Source organism: Malus sylvestris, chromosome 16 (genome assembly GCF_916048215.2).
Source record: "Malus sylvestris chromosome 16, drMalSylv7.2, whole genome shotgun sequence".
Taxonomy (NCBI): Eukaryota; Viridiplantae; Streptophyta; class Magnoliopsida; order Rosales; family Rosaceae; genus Malus; species Malus sylvestris.
The window spans coordinates 37,844,543-37,864,540 of NC_062275.1; the positions used below are offsets into that span (position 1 = coordinate 37,844,543).

General features: G+C 36.1%; 1 protein-coding gene across 1 annotated transcript; it reads right to left on the reverse strand.

Annotated features, from left to right (window-relative positions):
• Positions 1–6,853: 6,853 nt before the first annotated feature.
• On the reverse strand, positions 6,854–10,015 carry LOC126606407 (abscisic acid 8'-hydroxylase CYP707A2-like). The gene is made up of 7 exons (XM_050273787.1): positions 9,668–10,015; positions 9,240–9,555; positions 8,539–8,937; positions 8,243–8,414; positions 8,019–8,125; positions 7,781–7,899; positions 6,854–7,582 (listed from the first exon to the last, which is right to left on the reverse strand). The coding sequence occupies exons 1-7, from the start codon at positions 9,877–9,879 to the stop codon at positions 7,483–7,485; spliced, it is 1,425 nt and encodes a 474-aa protein (XP_050129744.1). The 5' UTR covers positions 9,880–10,015; the 3' UTR covers positions 6,854–7,482.
• Positions 10,016–19,998: the final 9,983 nt, after the last annotated feature.

Sequence of the window (19,998 nt, forward strand, 5' to 3'; positions counted from 1 at the left end):
AAATGCAGACCAAAACCCAAAATAATGTTGGCGAAGTCTAATAATTATGTTCCCAATGTCCTAAGTTCGAACGGGTTCCCGTTGTTTAAAACTAAATACGTGCACCCTAGAATGCTAAATTAATAATCCATGCAAACAAGACATCCCAAATATAATCATGAAAACAGAATGCAAGAGGCTTCACATTCATTGTAAGTTGTCCACATCGTTGTTCAACCCATGAACTCTTACCTGCGTCTACATGGCATTCAACAAAAATTGGGGCAGAATCCCAATATGGAGAACAAGTGACCTCAAGCTGCCTACAACACTCTTGATTAGCCACTAAAATCAAATACTTGTAATAATCATTTTTCTCGTCAAAGATTGGTGTAGAACTCCAATCAACAAAGTTCTCATTGACTTCTTCGTCATCATCAACGTACTTGTCATAAATTGGCGGCGAATTCCAATCGACCGAGCTAGTCTCTTCAACTAATTGATTTTCAAACGGATGGAAAATCTCACCCATGATCTTCATACGCAACGGAAAACCTGCTCTGATGCCACTTGATGCAGGAAAGACCAAGGGTCTCGAAAAGACGAGGGATAGATAACCTGGGAATCACTCAACCAGGGGCAACGGAGCTCACTCATGTCGCTAATCGTGGATTCGCTCACACGACCAAGCCAAATGCTTGATTGGGGAAGGAGAAATCACTCACTTCAATTGCACAACGCAAAATATATTTTAATTCATTCCAATCTACCATTCAATGCTCTCTAGTACAATATTTATAAGCATTTACAAATTAATAGACCTCAAGTTTTCATGACACCCTTACAACTCCCAAAATAACTTAACAAATTCCTAAGTAATTAAAATACAAAACCTTTGTTATTCCAAAGCATATTAATGGTTTCAAATTGTTTTCTCCGACTCTTCCTCCCGCATCACACGTGATGGCCAGCACGTCTTGACTTCGGTCGGGGTGTGTCAAGAGTAAGTTAGTCACAATGTAGCTTAGTGGGGTTTTGTAGCCGTTTCGGCATTCTTGTTTATTTAATAATATTCTTATTACCTTTTAAGGTTAGGGTTAGTTTCTTAAAAATATTATTCTTACTATTTTGTAATCTTATTTGTCCCGCACTCTAATATTTAACTAATACCATGTTTTAAAGATGTATGCTATGCATGACATGTGTATACCTTAATTGAGTGCCGAAGAGGTCAAGCTTTTAATTCTTCAAAGCATATTAACCTGAGATCATCTCAGAATGATGACAACTTTAAACTCTATTTTGACTAGATCACAAAATTGGAGGTCTTTAAGGAAAGAGTAATGCTAGGCAGACAAATTTGTTTTAAGGAAAACTAATGAAAATGGCTTGAAAACTTTGAGTTTTAACGATAAGGACAAAATAAAGGGTAAAGTGAATAGTACCAGGATTGACTTTTTAGTGTAAAAATGTGGTTTTTTGTTAAAGTGAACAATACCGGGAGTTTTTCGTTAAAGTTTCCATTTTTTAATCATATTTGCAAACAAGGTGATATGTCACCAATAGAAAATAAGAACATTAATCAATACTTAAGTAATAATTGAATCATCAACAACCACGTCATATGCTTTCAAAATTATACTTTAAATAGATTGTCTCCTAACATTGCCCCTTAAGGAAAAGTCAATTGTTGTGCTATAGCACCTACACTCATATTCACACTACTACATAAAAGTGTTTTCCCAACAAAATACCATTCGTCACGCAACATGTAAATTCATCACTAAAACTTTGGGCAACGAAAACTTCGTCGCCCCGCTGTACTCGGGCAAAGTTCAAGGCGCAAAAGTTTTCTCGATGAAATACAAAGTTTTGTAGCACAATAGTGTTTACGCAACGAAATTTAGGTCAGAAAAGCAACAAAAAACTTTATCACGTGAAATTAGAGGAGGGGGACAATACCTCTAATTTTCTCTCTTTTTTTTTCTTTTTTTTTTCTTTTTTTTTTTTTGAAGAAGAAGAAGATATGATAGTGGTTTTAATTTTTCCTCTTTCTTGTTTGGAAGAAAATTACTCTAAAGGTTAATTTAATCCCCTGATTAAGGTAGAACTAAATAAATTCTATAGGCAGTTGGATTCTATTTCCTAGAAGACTTAAATTGCAAGTCAAAGTGGATAACCTACATCAAATCAGGAAATAACTATCTGCTCACCTACTCGTCTTGGGATTTCTACACTTACTGCCTTTTTCGAGTGCAACCTAACAAATGTGGGGCATTCGTGGAGCAAAAAATAATCCTAAAAATCCAAAAGACGACACATGAAATTTTTTTCTGAAGAAGACAAGATTATCTTCATTAAATGAGAAGGGCCCACAAATATTCATATGCATAGCTCAACATCCATGGAGGCTTGAGCATCTAACTATGACTACACCAAGCTCTCATGTTCGTGACATGGAAAAGTCAAAGACATTTAAAGATAGGATTAATCACCAAATCTTATCTTTAATACATTCCCGATTGAAGGTTAACTCAAACAAGTAAGGAATCTTCATCACCATTAGTCAAGGATACTTGCATGATAATTCCACGATATTATCTCATAATTAATATATTGGAATTATTCTTTCCTCATCCATCCTATACAACCTGGTCAATGGGAAGCCACCATGTGTAGGGCAAAACTCTAACCTTATTGCCGGCCACCTCCCTATAAATACTCCAGCTACACTAGTTTCCCCCGTGACGCATGTGTGGATTTGGCCTTGATCAAAGGTGTTGATTGTTTTGTAGGTACAAATCCATCAAGACTGAAGACGACGTATTATTGCAACCACCATAATTATTTATTAACTGATAGTGCACTTTTCAAATATGAGGCAAACATTTATTGAATTGTAACGCACTAAAAATAAAACTTAATTGTATGAGAGAATCTATCCAAGAGTTCCATGTTAATAGTTTTCTTTAGACGTTGGGAATGTCAATACCAGCCTTCAGGACTATGTTATTGAGATATTTTCTATGCAATATATGTAATATTTATAAGTATGGAACAAACCATTCTTCTTGACCACCACATAATATGATTTCAGGGTTTGGGACATTCATTATTTTATTTCATCTATAAAGATCATTCATATAAATAGCAAAATATATGATATTAATTAGTCACAGATATTTTCATGACCATTTGATGGCTTTACTAAAACTTGTGTTCATCTATTATTTATGATTCCTAATTGACGATTGATAAGGATTTGTGCTAAATTTTGTTTTTCTTACACGAATTATGAAAAAGATACCTCAAACAATGAAAGATTTATGTTTCAAACACATTGTATGTTGGGTCCAAAGAGCTGTTTGGTGCATATTTTTGGAGTTCCTTTTTCCATACTAAGTCATATATAACAAATGATCAAGACGTGAACATGTTGTCAAGGACACTAAGCAAGAAAATAATACATTCTTAAAGCTAGAGTGTTACAGGAAATTGAAGAAAACTTCTTCTGAGCTAAAAGTTGTCAATAAATTGTTTAAGAATGCAAATTCAAATTGGAAATTTGACATAATATATTAGTATTTATAAACAAATAGCTTTACCATTTAAAGCACCAATGTCTTTTGTAATAATCAATACATGTCAAATTGTATGATTAATTAAGTAGAGATAATATCAATATAATCAGCTGTTGACTGCTAAGTTGACTTTGAAACTTGGCGTAAATTTGCACCAAAAGATATTTTTGATATATTAGTCCATATATTCAATGAATGAGGTCCATGAGAACCGTTTCTATGGCACATCGTGTCTGCCATGCCATCCTCTAGCTGCTATACATACAAGGGGAACAAAGTTCTTGAAATAAGGGGTGCGTGTACATATATACATATATATATAGTATTTATATGTATGCATGTATGATTGATTCATATATACTGTTGTCTACGCAACTACAGCTGTCTAAATCTATCAAAAGACATTATAATGATTGATGGTCCTGTCTTGGTGTAATTGAGAGAGATATATGTACAAAGTCAAAAGCATGTGTATGCATATAAAGTATCTTCTGGCATTTCTTCTCCATCTCTTTCCTTTTTGTTTTGGTTAATTATTCTTTTTTTTTCCTTTTTTAATTATCACTATTACTGCAATTATAATACTTGTTATGAGTGCATGTGATAAAATGTTTTTTTGTTTGAAACTGTGTTGCTGACGCTCAATAAAAAAATCATCATGCATCTTAAGAAGTATAATTTTTATTCTACTTTTTCATAAATGAGCCATGAAAATAATTTTCTTACAGTGTCAATAATGAATTTCTTTTCTTTCCATATATTATGACACACCCCGACCGAGATCAAGGCATGCTAGCCGTCACGTGAGAGTGACGTAGCCATGTATACAGTGCGGAAGCAAAAATGATAGGAAATATACGAATAATTAAAAACCGAATTACTAGAGTGCACTACTAAACCGGAAGTGATAGGAGTTAATTACAAAAGTAAATACTCCTAATCAGAGCATAAAAGTCTAGGTGCAGTCCAGTAGGACAAGTACTAGTTATATAGTACCAGGAATGTCCTACTATTATTTAGATAGATCAAAACTGCTGACGTCCTCAAGCCACCAACAACAAGCTTACTTAAAACATGGAGGGGCGCAAAACAGAAAACGTGAGTGGGCAAAAACAAATGTTTTACAAAATCATTTCATTTATCAACATATCTAACCCCTCGCTGTAAAACATGTATAATTTTTTCCAGAATCAAAATATAAGCATTTACATAAATATGTATGAAATCATATCAATTCAATTCATGCTTCACATAATCATATTCATATGTATGCCATGCCAAGATATAACAGAGTAAGCAATTTAGGTAAGAATAATTTCATAGAAATATAACATGTTAGCCGGAAGCCTTGTGATAAATTGTACGGCTGAATTCATAGCTCAAAATCAATCTAGCCGGAGTCACTATAATGACCTATACGGCAATATACTGCACAAGAGTCGGAACCAAACAAAAAGGTTTGTACGACAATAATGGGTGTAATACAATCATGCTCAATACTACTCTCACATAATAGCTGGGCGATAAATCGCTAGTCACCTATGAGTCGGAACCATGAATAAGGTCTGAACGACAAGACTGTGCACCTAAATTGGATCCAATATGAGCATATGGTGCGGGAGGTGACATAATAAACAGACATGTGCCATAACTCTGGCTAAATCATAAACACCCTAAGTACAGTTTTATGAGCTCAACAATATTCAATCACATATCACATCATCGATGATTCACATAACCAAACATAACTTACCTGAGTTTACTTGAGCGTCCATAGCACCACAATTATATATAAAGTATCATATACCAATTCATGTACAATTTATGAACTTATATGCAAGGCATTTATGGCATACTATCATTTAAACACATATTTCTGGGAAAATATCAAGTATATAATATATACTGAAAGCCAAAAGCCCACTCACTGGTATGTCGAAGGGTCGTAGCCCCCGAGTCGCTTTGGATACGCTCGTCCTCGGGATAAGTCTCACCTATATGCAAATTAACTATAAAAACGTTATTTTAGAGCATATAGACAAAACTAGCTAATAACTTCTCATACATAGCTCAAAATGGGTATATGAATATACCACAGTGACCTACACAACCTCAAGATCATCCCCAAATTTTTAGTTTAATTTTTCATCCACCCACGCGCCGGCAAGTGCACTGCAAGACGCGCGGCCACGCGCAGGGAATCCTGACGAATTCTCTAACTACCGTTAGGAATATTCCCCAGAATATTATGTTAAAACCAACGGTAACTGTTAATTCTAACTGACGGCGTTAGCATATTCCGTTAACCTTAACGGAATATGCTCCTTTCTTCTCCGGCGAGTCGTCGTTCGCCAGTGACTTCGCCGGTTTTTAGGTAAAACTTCAAAACCACTATTCTCCTTCGTTTCTTCACCATTTTTCATGAAATTGGTACCAAAATGAAGCTAATAACATGTAGAATCACGTTATACAAGTTTCAAGGCTTAAAATCTACTAGGTTTTCCCCGAGAAAGCTCGATAGCTCGGCTTACCTAGATAAACGTCGATCTCAGCCCTCTAACGTCCAAATCCTTCCAACGAAGTACCCCGAGACTCGTGAGGATCTCCTTAAGCCTCCTATGTCCTTAGAATTCCTGAAACACAAGGTTTTACGTGTGCATGAACAGTGCACAAAATCGAGGTTAGGGTTTCTCGAGTTTTTTCATGGTTTCAAGTCTTAAGAATGGTATAGACTCAAGGACTTGCAAGGAACAAGAATCTCACCTTTAGAACGTCGATCCGTGTTTGAAGATGAGCTTTGTTGCTTGTCCGTACGTAAGGGAAAGAGAGAGAGTCCGAGAGAGAGAGTGTCACATCCCGGCTTGGGGCGGATCACTTCCCGGGCCCATTGGGAAGTTGCTCGTGAGTTCTCATAAACAAAACTGTGAGGGCGTGGCGGGGCCCAAAGCAGACAATATCGTGCTACGGTGGTGGAGCGGGCCCAGGAAGTGATCCGCCCCGGGCCGGGATGTGACAGAGAGAGAGCACGGGAAGGAAGAGAGAGGATGAGTGTTGTGTGTGCGAGTTCCACGTGGTCACCAACCAACCAAGGAATTAACCTCTAAGTCTCATAATAAGTCACACACACACACTACAATCTCAACGTCTAAGGATAAAACTGTCCTTTCACGTCCTCGAGAAATAAATAATACACATCTTCGGGACGGGCTGTGACATATTAGGTTGCCATTAGTAGCAAGTATGATAAGCAAAGTATATACTGGTCTCAGTCGTTCGAATTGAAATAATACATATACAGAACAAAATTTCCATTCATTTGAATCTCATTTCTGCCTTGCGGCTCTTTACATTATTTTAAAAAGAAGAAAAATATTGTGAAATTAGAATACACCTACCTACTTAAATACAATAGTCACATTGGGTGAGGAATTTTCCTATTCATGATCTCTTGCATGCCAAAAAGAAAAAGAAAAGAAAAAAAAAACATGATATGGCTTGCATATCATGTTTTGGTATATGAATACTCTTCTTTGTACACTCGGCTTCCTCTGCAGCAACATGTTTAATTTCCTGTATCTTGACCTCTCTGACTTTTGGGTGTTTTCGGAGCGTGGTCATAATATACGGTGGCTTTAAGTATACTGAGATATAAATTGGGCAGACGAGGTGATGGGGATGTATGAATAATTTGTTTCCCTCACACTTGTTTATTTTGCGTTCGCATCTCTCCTTTTGCGAAAAAGGAATTGGACTTTGGGGTGGTGGGTTTCTTCATGCATAAGATTTGTGTCTAGCGCGCGCGCTCTCTCTCTCTCTCTCTCGTGCATGAAATGTATATTTCTTGATTTGTTTGTCAGGTCGCAGCCAGAAGGGTCAGGATCTGAAAGTTGGGGACTCGGACTGTTTTGGGAGTATTATGGGGTTATATGATAGTTTTAGGAGATAATCTGATGGGCAGGCCATTTTGGGGAAGAGCAAAAGGGCCATACTGTATGCCAGTTTGTGCACCAACAATAGACCATCTGCACAAAGCCACATACATAACATGTCAGCCACCTCCACAACCAGATCAACAAATTTATTTAATTTATATAAATATAACAACATTCTACTTCTAGAAATCGAGGAGGAGGTGGTGGTTGCAGCTCTGCAGTGCTGCCACTGCCAGTTGCATGCCTACCCTCTCGCATCAAAACTACCAAATAAGTGAAAGTACCCACCTGTACTTTGTTGTTAGGTGGTGTAGAAAGACCAAAATCTCCAGCTTGGCCAATTCATTCCCTGGACATGAGTGGTTCCCGCTGCCAAATGGCATGTATGTATTGGGTTTTGGAGCAACCTGTGTCAGACAGTAACATAAAGATCATGAGTATAGATCCACTATACATGCATCTATCTCCAATGTATCCAATATTTTGAATGAAGAATGAACGTATGGCGGATGATGGTGGTGTTTACCTCAAATCTGGAAGGATCAAACTTGTCAGGGTCAGGAAAGATTTCTGGGCTGTGGTGAATATTTCTGAAAAGTGGTAAAACTTTCCACCCTTTTGGTATCAGATAACCTGAAAACATATCAATATTTGATCATCAGCAAACAACAGAATATTAAGTTTAAAGTAATTTCAAGTAAGAAAATAGAAAAGGAAAAGTAGTAAATGTTTCGTTTGGTAATTACTGACCTTCATATTCAACATGCTCCACAGCTTCCCTGAAAGTAAAAGATAAAATGGAAGCAACTCTAAGTGTCTCCTGAATAACTCTACAAGTCATGGGCATCTTTTTGGTATCTGCCCAACTAAGAACTTTATCCTCTTCCTCTTCTTTTGACCTTACTATTGCTTCTTGCTCATCCTGTAGAATCACAGCCATTACAAAAAATTAGAACCCAAAAAAGGAACTTTCAAAAAAAAAAAAAAAAAAAAACAAAACAAAAGAGAAAAATGGAACAAAAGAAATTGATGATTAGAAAGCTTACAGAGACAGCTTGAAGCACACTTGGGTTTTCCCCAAGGTACTTGACAATCCAAGTCAAGACGCTGGCCGTGGTGTCACGGGCAGCGAAGATGACACCAATTACGTTGTCGGCGATTTGTTGGTCTGTGAGGCCTTTGTTGTCACCCATGAATGATCCGAGAAGATCCTTATGCTCCTCCTCCTCCACCTGCATCCTTTGCCTCCTTTTAGATATAATTTTGGCCAAGATCTGAGCAAGCTCCTTCCTTGCTTTCATTGACTTGTGAAACAGTGTGCCTGGAAGATTAATGGGCATTGAATTGTATCCCTTCTCAAGAATGTAGTAACACCTCTTCAGATCCTCTCTGTACAGAATCTCATCCTTTCCAAATATAGAAAGGAGTGCAACATTGAATGTGAACTGCACCACCAAAAGTTGATTCATCGGTACACAATTTAACATTATGTCAACCAAAAATGTTATATCAGCACAACAATTCACGGCAGGAAAATGTTCTCTTGGCCGACTGTTAATCTTGTCAAACTAGTTGAGGTGACTGTCAGTCTCGTCAGACTACCAGCTCGATTTTTGCCATGTGTAGCAGTTTAGATTCAGAATTTGGCTAGAGAACATTCCCGAGCGCTGTACATTTACAGCTCTCTAATTCGAATTCTCTCTGTTTTGCTCTGTTGAGAGAGTGGGGTGTGGCAATAATTACTCACCGTTTTCATTTCTTGGAAGGTGTTGATCAAGCGGCCTTGGCAGGACTTGAGAGAGTCTTTGGCAATGGATTCAATGTCAGGGATGATACTTCTGACGGCTTCCGGCATGAAGGCACGAAGGACAAGCTTTCTCAATTTGGCATGGTAATCTCCTTGGTGGAAAAAGATGGCTTCTTTCCCCAACATCCTCTCTTTGCTTGCCGGAAAAGTTGGCTTGAACAGATGGGCTCGAGAAAGCACGAATTTCGCCGCTTCCGGGCTCGAAATCATCACACATGGACAACCCAAGATGTGGGTTTTGAAGATTGACCCAAACCTATGAATCAAAATGTTCAAAACATATATCATCAGTACATAAAATCAACTAGCTATTCACTCAATTTAGAAAGAAAAAGAAAGCCCGAGATGTGAATTAAAAGAGCAAATACCTCTTTTGTTTTGAGGCAAAGAAGACATTTGGGTTTTGAGAGTAGAGTTGGAAGGTTTCTCCAATGTAAGGCCAGCCCAAGGAACCCGGTGGAAGTGGGATTTTCCGGCGAACCGGAGTGAAGAACTTGGTGATGAGGGAATTGATGACAAGGAGGAATAAAACAACAAAGGCAAAGATGCAAAACATGGAGTTTAGGAGATTCAGCTCCATTATATTTCTTGTTTTTCTTGGAATTGAAATGAATTAAATTGTAGTGAACTGACTGACTGGTAACTACAAAACTATAAAGCAGCAGCAGCAGCAGAAGAAGAGGGACGAAAACAACCAGTAGTGTTGTGAAGAAAACAAGTGAAGTGGTGGGAATATTTATAGGGTATTTGGAGAGGAAGAAGAGAGGAATAGAGAAGGTGTGCGGCGTGCTCCTTTCATTTACAGCTCGAATCCCACACACGGAATCTCCCTCCAGCTCATTCATACGCTTTCACTTGTTTTACTATTTTTACTCTCTTCTTTTTTTTTTTTTCCTTTTTTTTGGCTTTACAGAAGCCGAAGGGTTGGGGTTGGGGTTGGGGTTGGGGTTGGTCTAGCCAGAAAGCTTTACAACTCTCCACTTCATTTTGAATTTTAACAGTGCCTTTTGTGGGACCCTCCCACTCTGTTTTAAAGTATTGCTTGATTTGGCTGTCAAATGCACACAACCGTCTCATGTTGTATCAAAACTGCATTCAAAATGAACTAGTCTGCTATAACGTGTAGTGAGATTCATGTGCTTCTTATATCATTATGTAGTGGAATGCCTCTTATATTTACAAGAAGGGTTTTAGAGAGAGAGAGCACGTGCAGAAGCAATGCATAAAGAACGTGTACCGTGCAAGTTTCCTCATTAGGAGTTTGACCGTACGACGAGGCGTTGGTGAATCACGAAATATGTGCGGGTTTTTATTACCGGAGGAAGAACACTTTCACACGCGCGCGAAAAGCTTAAACGCAAAAACACCTCTTTGAGCAATACAAAAGGCAACCTTTATCTCATCCTCTATCATCCGTACTCTTTTTTAGATATAATACTCTTTGCATTGCATTTACGCACCCATTCCAATTTGTATTTTCCATGTCGGGGCCTTTTTTTAGTATGATTTAACTGACTACATATCTCTTAGTTTTAAGGATTTTTTTACCATGTTTCAAAGTATAAGATACTTCATGTGTTTTAATCATTAAATTTTTATTTAACAACAATCAAGTTTTATCTCATTAAATGAGGTCGGTTGTAGGAATTCTAAAACACTACTGTCCTCTGTTTTGTATTAAGTCTTCCATTAGTTTCAAGTACTATATATCTTTTCTTATAGTTTCTTTCAAAGTCTACCTAGATCTTCCTCTACCCCATTTTGCCCTGAGTCTCCGTCTCATAGTAACATTTTCTAACCACAGCATTTGTAGGTCTTCGGTTCACGTGTCCAAACCATTTTAACCAATTTTCTCTCATCTATCTTCAATTGCAGTCACTCCTACTTTACCTCGGATATCCTCTTAATCCTATCATTTCTCATATACCCACACATCCAATGAAGCATTCTCATCTCCACTACACTCATTTTTTGCATGTGCTACTGTCCTATAAAAAATTTCTTTGAGTTTTAGTGGCATACAACGATCTCACAATACACCTAAAGCACTCTTTCATTTCATTCATCCAATTTGTATTCTATAGTTGAGATCTTCATCTAATTCTCTATTATTTAGTAGGATAGATCAAGATAACGAAAACGTTCACTCTTTGGTACTTCGTGATCTCCTATCCTCACCCCGATCTCATTTGGGCCCACTGAACTTGCACTCTATATTCTCTGTCTTTAACATACTTAGGTGAAGACTTTTAGATTCCAAAGCTTTCCACCAAAGTCTAAGCTTCGAATTTACTCCCTCATGCATTTCATCTATTAACAATATATCATTTGCAAAAAGCATACACCAAAGGATATCATCTTGAATATGTCACACTACTCGTCCATAATCAATGCGAATAAGGTAAGGACTTAAAGATGAACCTTCTTGTAACCCTATGGTTATAGGAAAGCTTTCCAGTTGTCCTTCATATGTTCTTACTGCAGTCCTTACTCCTTTATACATATCTCTTATTGCTTGGATATATGATAGTCGTACTTTTTTCTTCTCTACAATCCTCCAAAGAATTTTCTTTTGGGATCTTATCATACACTTTTTCCAAATCAATAAAAACCATATACAAATCCTTTTTCTTATCTCTATGTCGTTCCTTCGATCTTCGTAAAAGATGGATTGCCTCCATTGTCGAACACCTTAGAATTTTTGCTTAGTTAAATAGTATTTCTCAAAGAAAAAAAAGTAAATTTTGAATCCAATTCCTCTTTCTTTTTTTATTAAAGAAAAAATGTAAAAGCATCTCCAAAAAGTTTTTTTATACACTTGCTATTGCTTAGTTATTTTAACAAAACAAAACAACAACAACAAAAAACAACTAAATTTTGCTCCGAGACACTTAAAAGGCCAGCTATTTAGCTCAATGAACAGAAGACTAATAATAAGCTAGACATTAAAAAATGGAAACTCTCCAACTATTTAAGACGTATTTATTAAATATTCATAGTTGTTGGAAGGCTTGTTATATTAAGACCTTACATATTGTTGAATACACCCACATACTTATTACATCCCACATTTGCCCTTTCAATTAAAATTCATGTTAATACACCTCACATACATTCTCATAGACCCTCACATCCCACACTCTCAACATATACCTTACATCATACGTCCCGCATTTTCTACATACATACCGCACTCTTCACATTATTAACAGTAATGTCAAAAGCCAATGCACAATTCACATCCACTGGATTTTTAAAAAAGAAACAAATCTTATTAATCATTTAACATGTAGATTCCAATACAATTACAATTTCCCTTCTTTCTTGGCTATGGCTGCCCTCAATATGCACGTAAATAAAATAACGAAAATAGTAACTCTCTAAGCCCTATAGACTGAAGATCAAAAACGAATTTAGCCTCCGTCTGCCCCTTTTCCCGAACATTGTAAAATCCTTGAATTTCTCTTCAGCATCGGCACGAAAATGATCATGTCAAATCTCTTCATGTTCTAGTCACTTATATCACGATTATGCATCAAGCACAATATGATCATTTGAAATCTTAGGCTGCAAAATCTTCACTTTTAGTCTTTTACTCAGATTCTTCAAAGCAATAGGAAAGTTCCCAACATCATTTTCATCTCGCAGGGGCAAACTCCTACCACAATTTTTTGCAACAAATTCTGTTAAATACCGTCTTAGAGAAGCTCTTCAAAATCACTAACGTTTCCCTCTAAATCAAACCAAACACTACTCATTCTTTGAGAGTTAAGAGTATTTCGAAATAACACTTAAGCTTATTTGATCGAATACCACCCATTCAGTACCTGTTTGAGCTCTTTCTAGTTTTACCGATGTCTCTTTGTAGTTTCATTAGTAGGTTTGTTCTACAATCGAGGGTGAGAACGGTTTTGAGAGTTGAAGAAGATAAATAATCTTCAAATATACACGTTAAAAGTGATTTTGAATGTATTTAGAATTTTTTTTTATTTTTAAACTTTATGAGGTTGAAATTGGCATTGCATATTAGGGTATATAAATTATTTAATATTAAATTTTAATGTGGGGTGTATTCAACATTATGTGGGGTGCTAATAAAAAAAAAAAGCCTTGTTGGAAATATGAAGTTAAATTAGAAAGTCAAAACCATATCCAGACAATTTTATTTTTATTTTTTATTTTTTATTTTTTTTGGTGAAAAACCTCAGTTGTACGAGGGAAATTTTATTGATAAAGAAAAAAAAAGTTACACCTAGTTACAGGGGGCTAAAACCTTACCCTCACAATACAAGAAACAAAAAAGGAGAAAACGTATATGAAAATGAAGAGGTGACATAAAACTTACCCTCTAGAACCGAAAACAAAAAAGATACAAAGAAAAGAAGGGAGGGTGATATATGAAACCTAACCCCTCTAAAGCCAAAAGGTTTAAACATGTAAACAAGTTGAACAACACCACAAGGTAAGGGAAACAAAGAAAGTGAGACAAACATATATGTCGAGATGCACCTTTGAGAAACAGAAGCCAAACAAGCCAACATAGTCTAAAAACAAAGTAGCACGAGTTGTCGGGGGAGGAGAATCATGCCATAATAAATTTGGAGAACACAAGCCCATATTAGCAAAATTATCCTCAAAAATATTTCCTTCACGATATATGTGAGAGGTGTAGAAAGTCATCTTCTAAATCGATCCAAACAAATATACCATTGCGTATGAAGATGCCAAGGAAAATCAGCATTAGTCGATTGGAGAGCGGAAATAACACTAGAAGAGTTACTTTCCAGCCAAAAACAATGTCAACCCTCATGATGAAAACTCTACAAAAAAATAAAAAAGAGTTGTGATGACCAATATATTGGCAAAAACCGAAAAGAAAATGATCATGTCAATCTCTGAAAACTCCTCCGCATACAGCAACATTTGTATTAAGTTTAATCCAAGAAAACCAAGGAGGAGACCAAAGCACATGAAGAATAGTAGGCACCTTGCTAGTGATAGGTCGGATTCCCATAGAAGAAATAATACGAGTGTCAACACCTTGAGAATAACCAATTCGAAACCATTTACCTATTTAATTATCACGATGAAATTTCAATGATTCTTAGAGAACAAAGTGTTCATCAATTTCTTTGAACTCAATTAGATGCTTCAAATATTTCCGATTTGGCTAATATTTTGTAAGGATGATCTATGAGGTGTAACTTGAAAAATAAACGGTTCAGATCGTTAAAGTTCGATGTGGTGTGGGCCCCACAACTAATCCCCATTTTTATAAAAAAAAATGGGGATCCCTTCCCTTAAAGGCTTCCTATATATATATATTATAATTTTTTTAGAAAACCTTGACGGTACGAGTAGAATTTTAATGATAACGAAAAAGAAGTTACACCTAGTTAGAGGGACATAAAACTTACCCTTCTAGAAATAAAAACAATAAAGATACAAGGAAAGAGGGGGAGTATGAAACCTAACCCCTCTAAACCCAAACCTAAAAGTCTAAACCTGTAAAACTAATTAAACAACATCACAAGGTTAAGAAAAAAAACAAGAAAGTGAGTCAAACCTGTATGCAAATTAATTTGAGAAGTGGTAGCTAGGAAAGCCAACATAGTCTGAAAACAAAGCAACACGAGCCGCGAACGGATGGGAATCGTATGTCATACCAAAGTTGGAGAAGACAAGCCCATGTAAGCAAAATTGTCCGCAACAACATTTACTTTGCGATATATGTGAGAGGCATAGAAAGTCATATTCCAAATGCAATCCAAACAAATAGACTATTGCGCACAAAGAGGTCAATGAGAATCAAAATCAGTTGATTGGAGAGCAAAAATAATATTAGAAGAGTTACTTTCCAACGAAAGGCAATACCAACTCCGCTGATATGCAACTCTACACCAATAATAATTACTAATAATTCTGCAAAGAAAGAGTTGCGATGGTCAATCCCTTGGCAGAAACCACCAAAAAATTGACCATGATAATCCCTGAAAACTCCTTCACAAGCAACACACATATACACACACACCCACCCACCCACCCACCCACCCACACACACACCCACCCACCCACCCACACACACACACACACACACACACACATATAGTCCCGTTTCCTTTTCATTGAAAGATCCCTGAAATAATTTATTTGAGGGACATCTTGTGTTGTTCATTCATTAACATTTTTCAACAATCCAAACGATCTATATTTTAGTACATCATCCATGCATAGGTCATTCTTGCTAAAAGTTAGATAAATCCAAATCAATTAGAACATCCAATTGCATACATTTTTTCAAAGTAACGCTAATATCACTACCAATTAATCCAACAATCAAATGGTTTCGGATTTTAATCATTTTTTTGTGGAAATAATCTCTGAGGGAAATTACAAAAGATGAATAGTTGAATCGTTGCAATACGATGCAGAGTCACGTTATAAACGATCAAACCCTCAACAGAAGGAAGGGACTATATGTGCTAACGCTAAGTTGGTTGTACTAAATAACATGTGACACAAATTAAGTTTGAGATGATAGGGTAGAGGTGACCAGGTGTCCAATGTATCCATACAATAATACAAACGTCCCATAACCATATAATGTGAGCTAAGGAGGAAGAATTCCATCCAAGAGAAAGTCCAGGGGTGATCGATGCCAACTTTGTACGTTAATAAAGGGAAAAGTAAAAGAATGGTTATCGTCATAATAGTTTGTAGCTGATGATTGAACAGAATGAGAGAAAATAGAACTAAAGTTTGAAAGTCATATATCCATGCGTCTCGAACAAACATATGCCACAAACATGTTTTGATTTTCTTTGGATGGAATTGGAAATCATAATATTTGAATAGGTTTTATTAAAAATAAAAAAATAAAAAAAGGTGGGGGGGGGGGTTTTCCTAGAGTACCGGATATTATGGATGTTTTGAGCATTATATTTTATTTTTTAATGGTTAAAATATTCAGAGTAACAAGTACTTTAGAATACTCAAGAAAGTCCTTAGAATTTATACGTATATATGCAAGTATACCTGTGGTATATATCTCGGTGACGAGTTTTGGAGCGTGAGTTCGTAACTAAGAGAGTTTTAAAGTGATTGGTTGTTTAAAAAATAAGTCAAGTGGGGGTGAGAGATTCATTATCACCTCATGGTAAGATTAGACTGAGCACACCCTTACACTCGGTTTAGTAGGAAAGATCCACTCTAAACGGACAGGTAGATCATGTTAATGAAACAGGGGATTCATTATATCTCCATACAACAAATACAATAAAAATGAGTCTACAAAGACTTCTATGATGCACTCATGATGCACAATAAAGATTTAGAAATTAGATGTTCTAATGAGTCAACATTCATGTGTCGAAACAACTAACCTAAAATAAAATAATGTGTCTAAATGGGGAAATGATATATATTTTTTGTTTTATCATATTAGCCAATTTCCATGAAGTTTTGTCATTACAATGAGACTAGTCATAGCTAGATATATTATATATATCAAATTCATAATCACCATTATATATCTTCATAACCAATCAATCGTATAGGTTACAAGTAAGTGGGAAATTACGAAAGTTTTAACACCAAGGGCAATAATATAGAATGAGAAAAGGCCGGCTAAAACAACAGTTGTTGATATCATGAGATCATGACAGTGACCTTGCAAGGAGGATCAATCAAACCTACGCAACTGAAAACTCAATATTTTGGTTATTTGATTAAAACAGAAGAAGAGATAAAATCTTATATTTGTGGTATGTAACTCTCATTTGTAAAATCTGTTGCAGGTTGAAAGTTACAGGAAGCTGATAAAGTTTTGTTTTTTTCTTTGAGGTGTTATATTTAGTCATGCAGTAGCCCTATATATATAAGGAAAACTAATGAAAAGGGCTTGAAAACTTTGAGTTTTAATGATAAGGACAAAATAAAGGGTAAAATGAATAGTACCAGAATTGACTTTTTAGTGTAAAAATGTGGTTTTTTGTTAAAGTGAACAGTACCGGGAGCTTTTCGTTAAAGTTCCCATATATATATTCATTCAACGTATTTGATAAAATATCAAAGTTGGAAGAGGGAAGTCAATTTTGGATCATCTGAATTGGATTATTTGGCCTCTTTTTCCTTTCCTTTTTGTGAGAGTACTCGGTTCCAGCTATCATTCGTGTCTATAAATTTAAAAATGGAGTGAAAGACCCACTAGTTGGACTATTGTGACATTTGAAGTGGACATTCATTCACCTTTAATAGTTTACCTGGCTGAATGTCTAAAAAAGAAAAGGGCATCAAGTTCAAATAGATAGATAGTTCAGATCGTTAAAATTCATAACGGAATAGACTTGACAAAAAATATGTATAAAAAACTATGTAAAAAAAATATATAACGGATACATCTCCATATATCTATATATATATATATATATATATATAGAGAGAGAGAGAGAGAGAGAGAGAGAGAGAGAGAGAGAAATTGCTCAAATAAAATCTTTTGATGAAATTCTTGTAGATTTCCATCCGTGGCCTTTTTCAACAATTTAAACTATTTATATTTTAATTCTTTATTTACAGATTGTTCTTATAAAAATTTAGATAAATAATCATTGAGATATTTACTTGTAGTGAACAAAATGGAAGAAACGGTGTTTCAAAGACACAATAAAAGAACTATTTAATCAAACGGTCATATATTTTCTGATTTGGATGATTTTTTTGTTGAAATAATCTTTCAAAAAAAAAAAACCTAAAAAATATACAGTAGAATCATTACAATACTAACATATGTGTGTGTGTGTACTTGTGGGACACTTCTGTACTGATGAATCATTCCAATAACTTATTTTGGGTTGAAAAATGAGGAGAATTAAGACTCAAGACATGAAGGTACTTTTTTTTTGGGTTGAAAAATGGGGATAAAAACAAAAGCCCCAAAAAAACTAATCAATAATAAATCTACATCGGGACATCCTAAGTCGATTCATATGAACAAAATTAACTGAACAAGAAGGATGATTATTAAAGAAAAATTGCCTAAATCTAAATCAAAGTTGTAGTTTGCTAAACTATGTGCCACAAAATTCTTTTCTATAGACATGTCGAAAACAAGGGGACCCAAATGATGATTATTGCCAGCAGTTTACAACACCAAATGAACTTGAGTGCAGAGTCCTTTACTTATAGGGTTTTCTCCCTTTTTATTTTTAACTTTTGTCTAATTTTGTATCCTTTTTTAGTTTTACTTTCATCTTTAATATTAGTTAAAATTCACATAAGTATTAATGTCATTTGAACTCTTAGATGTTATGTAATTTAAAAACTTGAAAAAAATATAAAAGTATTTGTCAAAACGTTTCTCTTAATCCTCTATATCCTACGTGTACACACAATTATATGGGAACTGTATGACAAGAGTATCCTCCCTCCCTTGAATGAGGACTATGTGATCGACCACAAACCAAAAAGGTGTAAATCTTTTTGAAGGGATTGACATCAGCTTTCCTTTTCTGTCAAACTAAATGACTCCTCATAACTGTTACTTGCTAGCTAGCAACCCTTGTAAGAGCAACTCCAGTGTAGGAGCCCTCCCCCCAGGCTATTCACTATTTAATCCACCCAATGAATAGTAATCGCCCTTAATAAATAGTGCATTCCCCTGGCAATTGTCTTTTGCATCTCCACCCCTGCACTGAATAGCCGGGGCAATTGGCAATAAAATATTAGTATTTTTTTTATTTATAAAATAATACAAAATCATTTTTAATTGTTTTCCTTTTTCTTTTTTCCTATTCCTTTTCCATTTCATTTTTCCAAACTCAACCGACAACCATTCTCTCATTTTTTTCCAGAACACTCTTCATGTTTCCTAGCCCTCTGTCTCTCCTTTCTCTCTCTCTCTCTCTCTCTCTCTCTCTCTCTACGACGCAACCCCCCTCATTTCTGAAACCTCTCTCTCTCTTTAATCTCTCTCATTCTCTTGCATGCATCATCAGATCACAATTTTGGTGCCGAAATCGCATGCTCCGAATCTTCCGTCAGCTCCTTCTCCTCCTCCACCGTGACCACCGCTGGAGCTGGAGAGGATGGGATAGTGGACGAGATCGGCAAGATGTTGGAGGAGTTCGAGGCTCGACAGAAAAAAAAACATTAAAACAGGCGTCTGACGTCAGCTAACGTCAGACCCACCTCAGGCTCTCGGGCCGGCGAGAATCGACGGGCCTGGCGCTCGGGGGTGCTCGGGCTCCCTCGCCAGCCAACGCTGGACTTCCTCCCTCGGGCAATCAAGCCCTGTTCCAGAGCCTGTCCCTCGAGCAGGAGCTCCCGCTGGAGCTGCTCTAAAGGCCAAGCGAACCCCACATATTCTTACCAAAATGCACAACTGATCATATCCTTACTTTTTATGTTACGTGACCCACAAAATCAACAAAACAATAATGGGAGATCAGATTGCAATCTTTCCGATCCCACCACTTTTATAATTACTAGAATATTCATGCTGACCAGAAGCCAAGCTACAGCAGCCTTTCCGATCCCGCCACTTTAATAATTACTAGAATATTCATGCTAACCAGAAGCCAAGCTACTTATAGGTACTAAAATAAACATATTTGTCGATTTATCCTTAAAATTTTTATGTAGCTGTCAAATTTTCTTGTAAATTTTAATTTCAATCCATTATCATCCTAAACTTTTATAATTA

Bases quoted from the DNA above. Each gene is read 5' to 3' on its own strand.
- LOC126606407 (XM_050273787.1), bottom strand. From the start codon at position 9,879: ATGGAGCTGAATCTCCTAAACTCCATGTTTTGCATCTTTGCCTTTGTT. The intron at 8,938-9,239 runs GTGAGTAATTAT...TTGGTGGTGCAG, and splicing joins CCTTCCAAGAAATGAAAACG to TTCACATTCAATGTTGCACT. The intron at 8,415-8,538 runs GTAAGCTTTCTA...GTGATTCTACAG, and splicing joins GTGTGCTTCAAGCTGTCTCT to GATGAGCAAGAAGCAATAGT.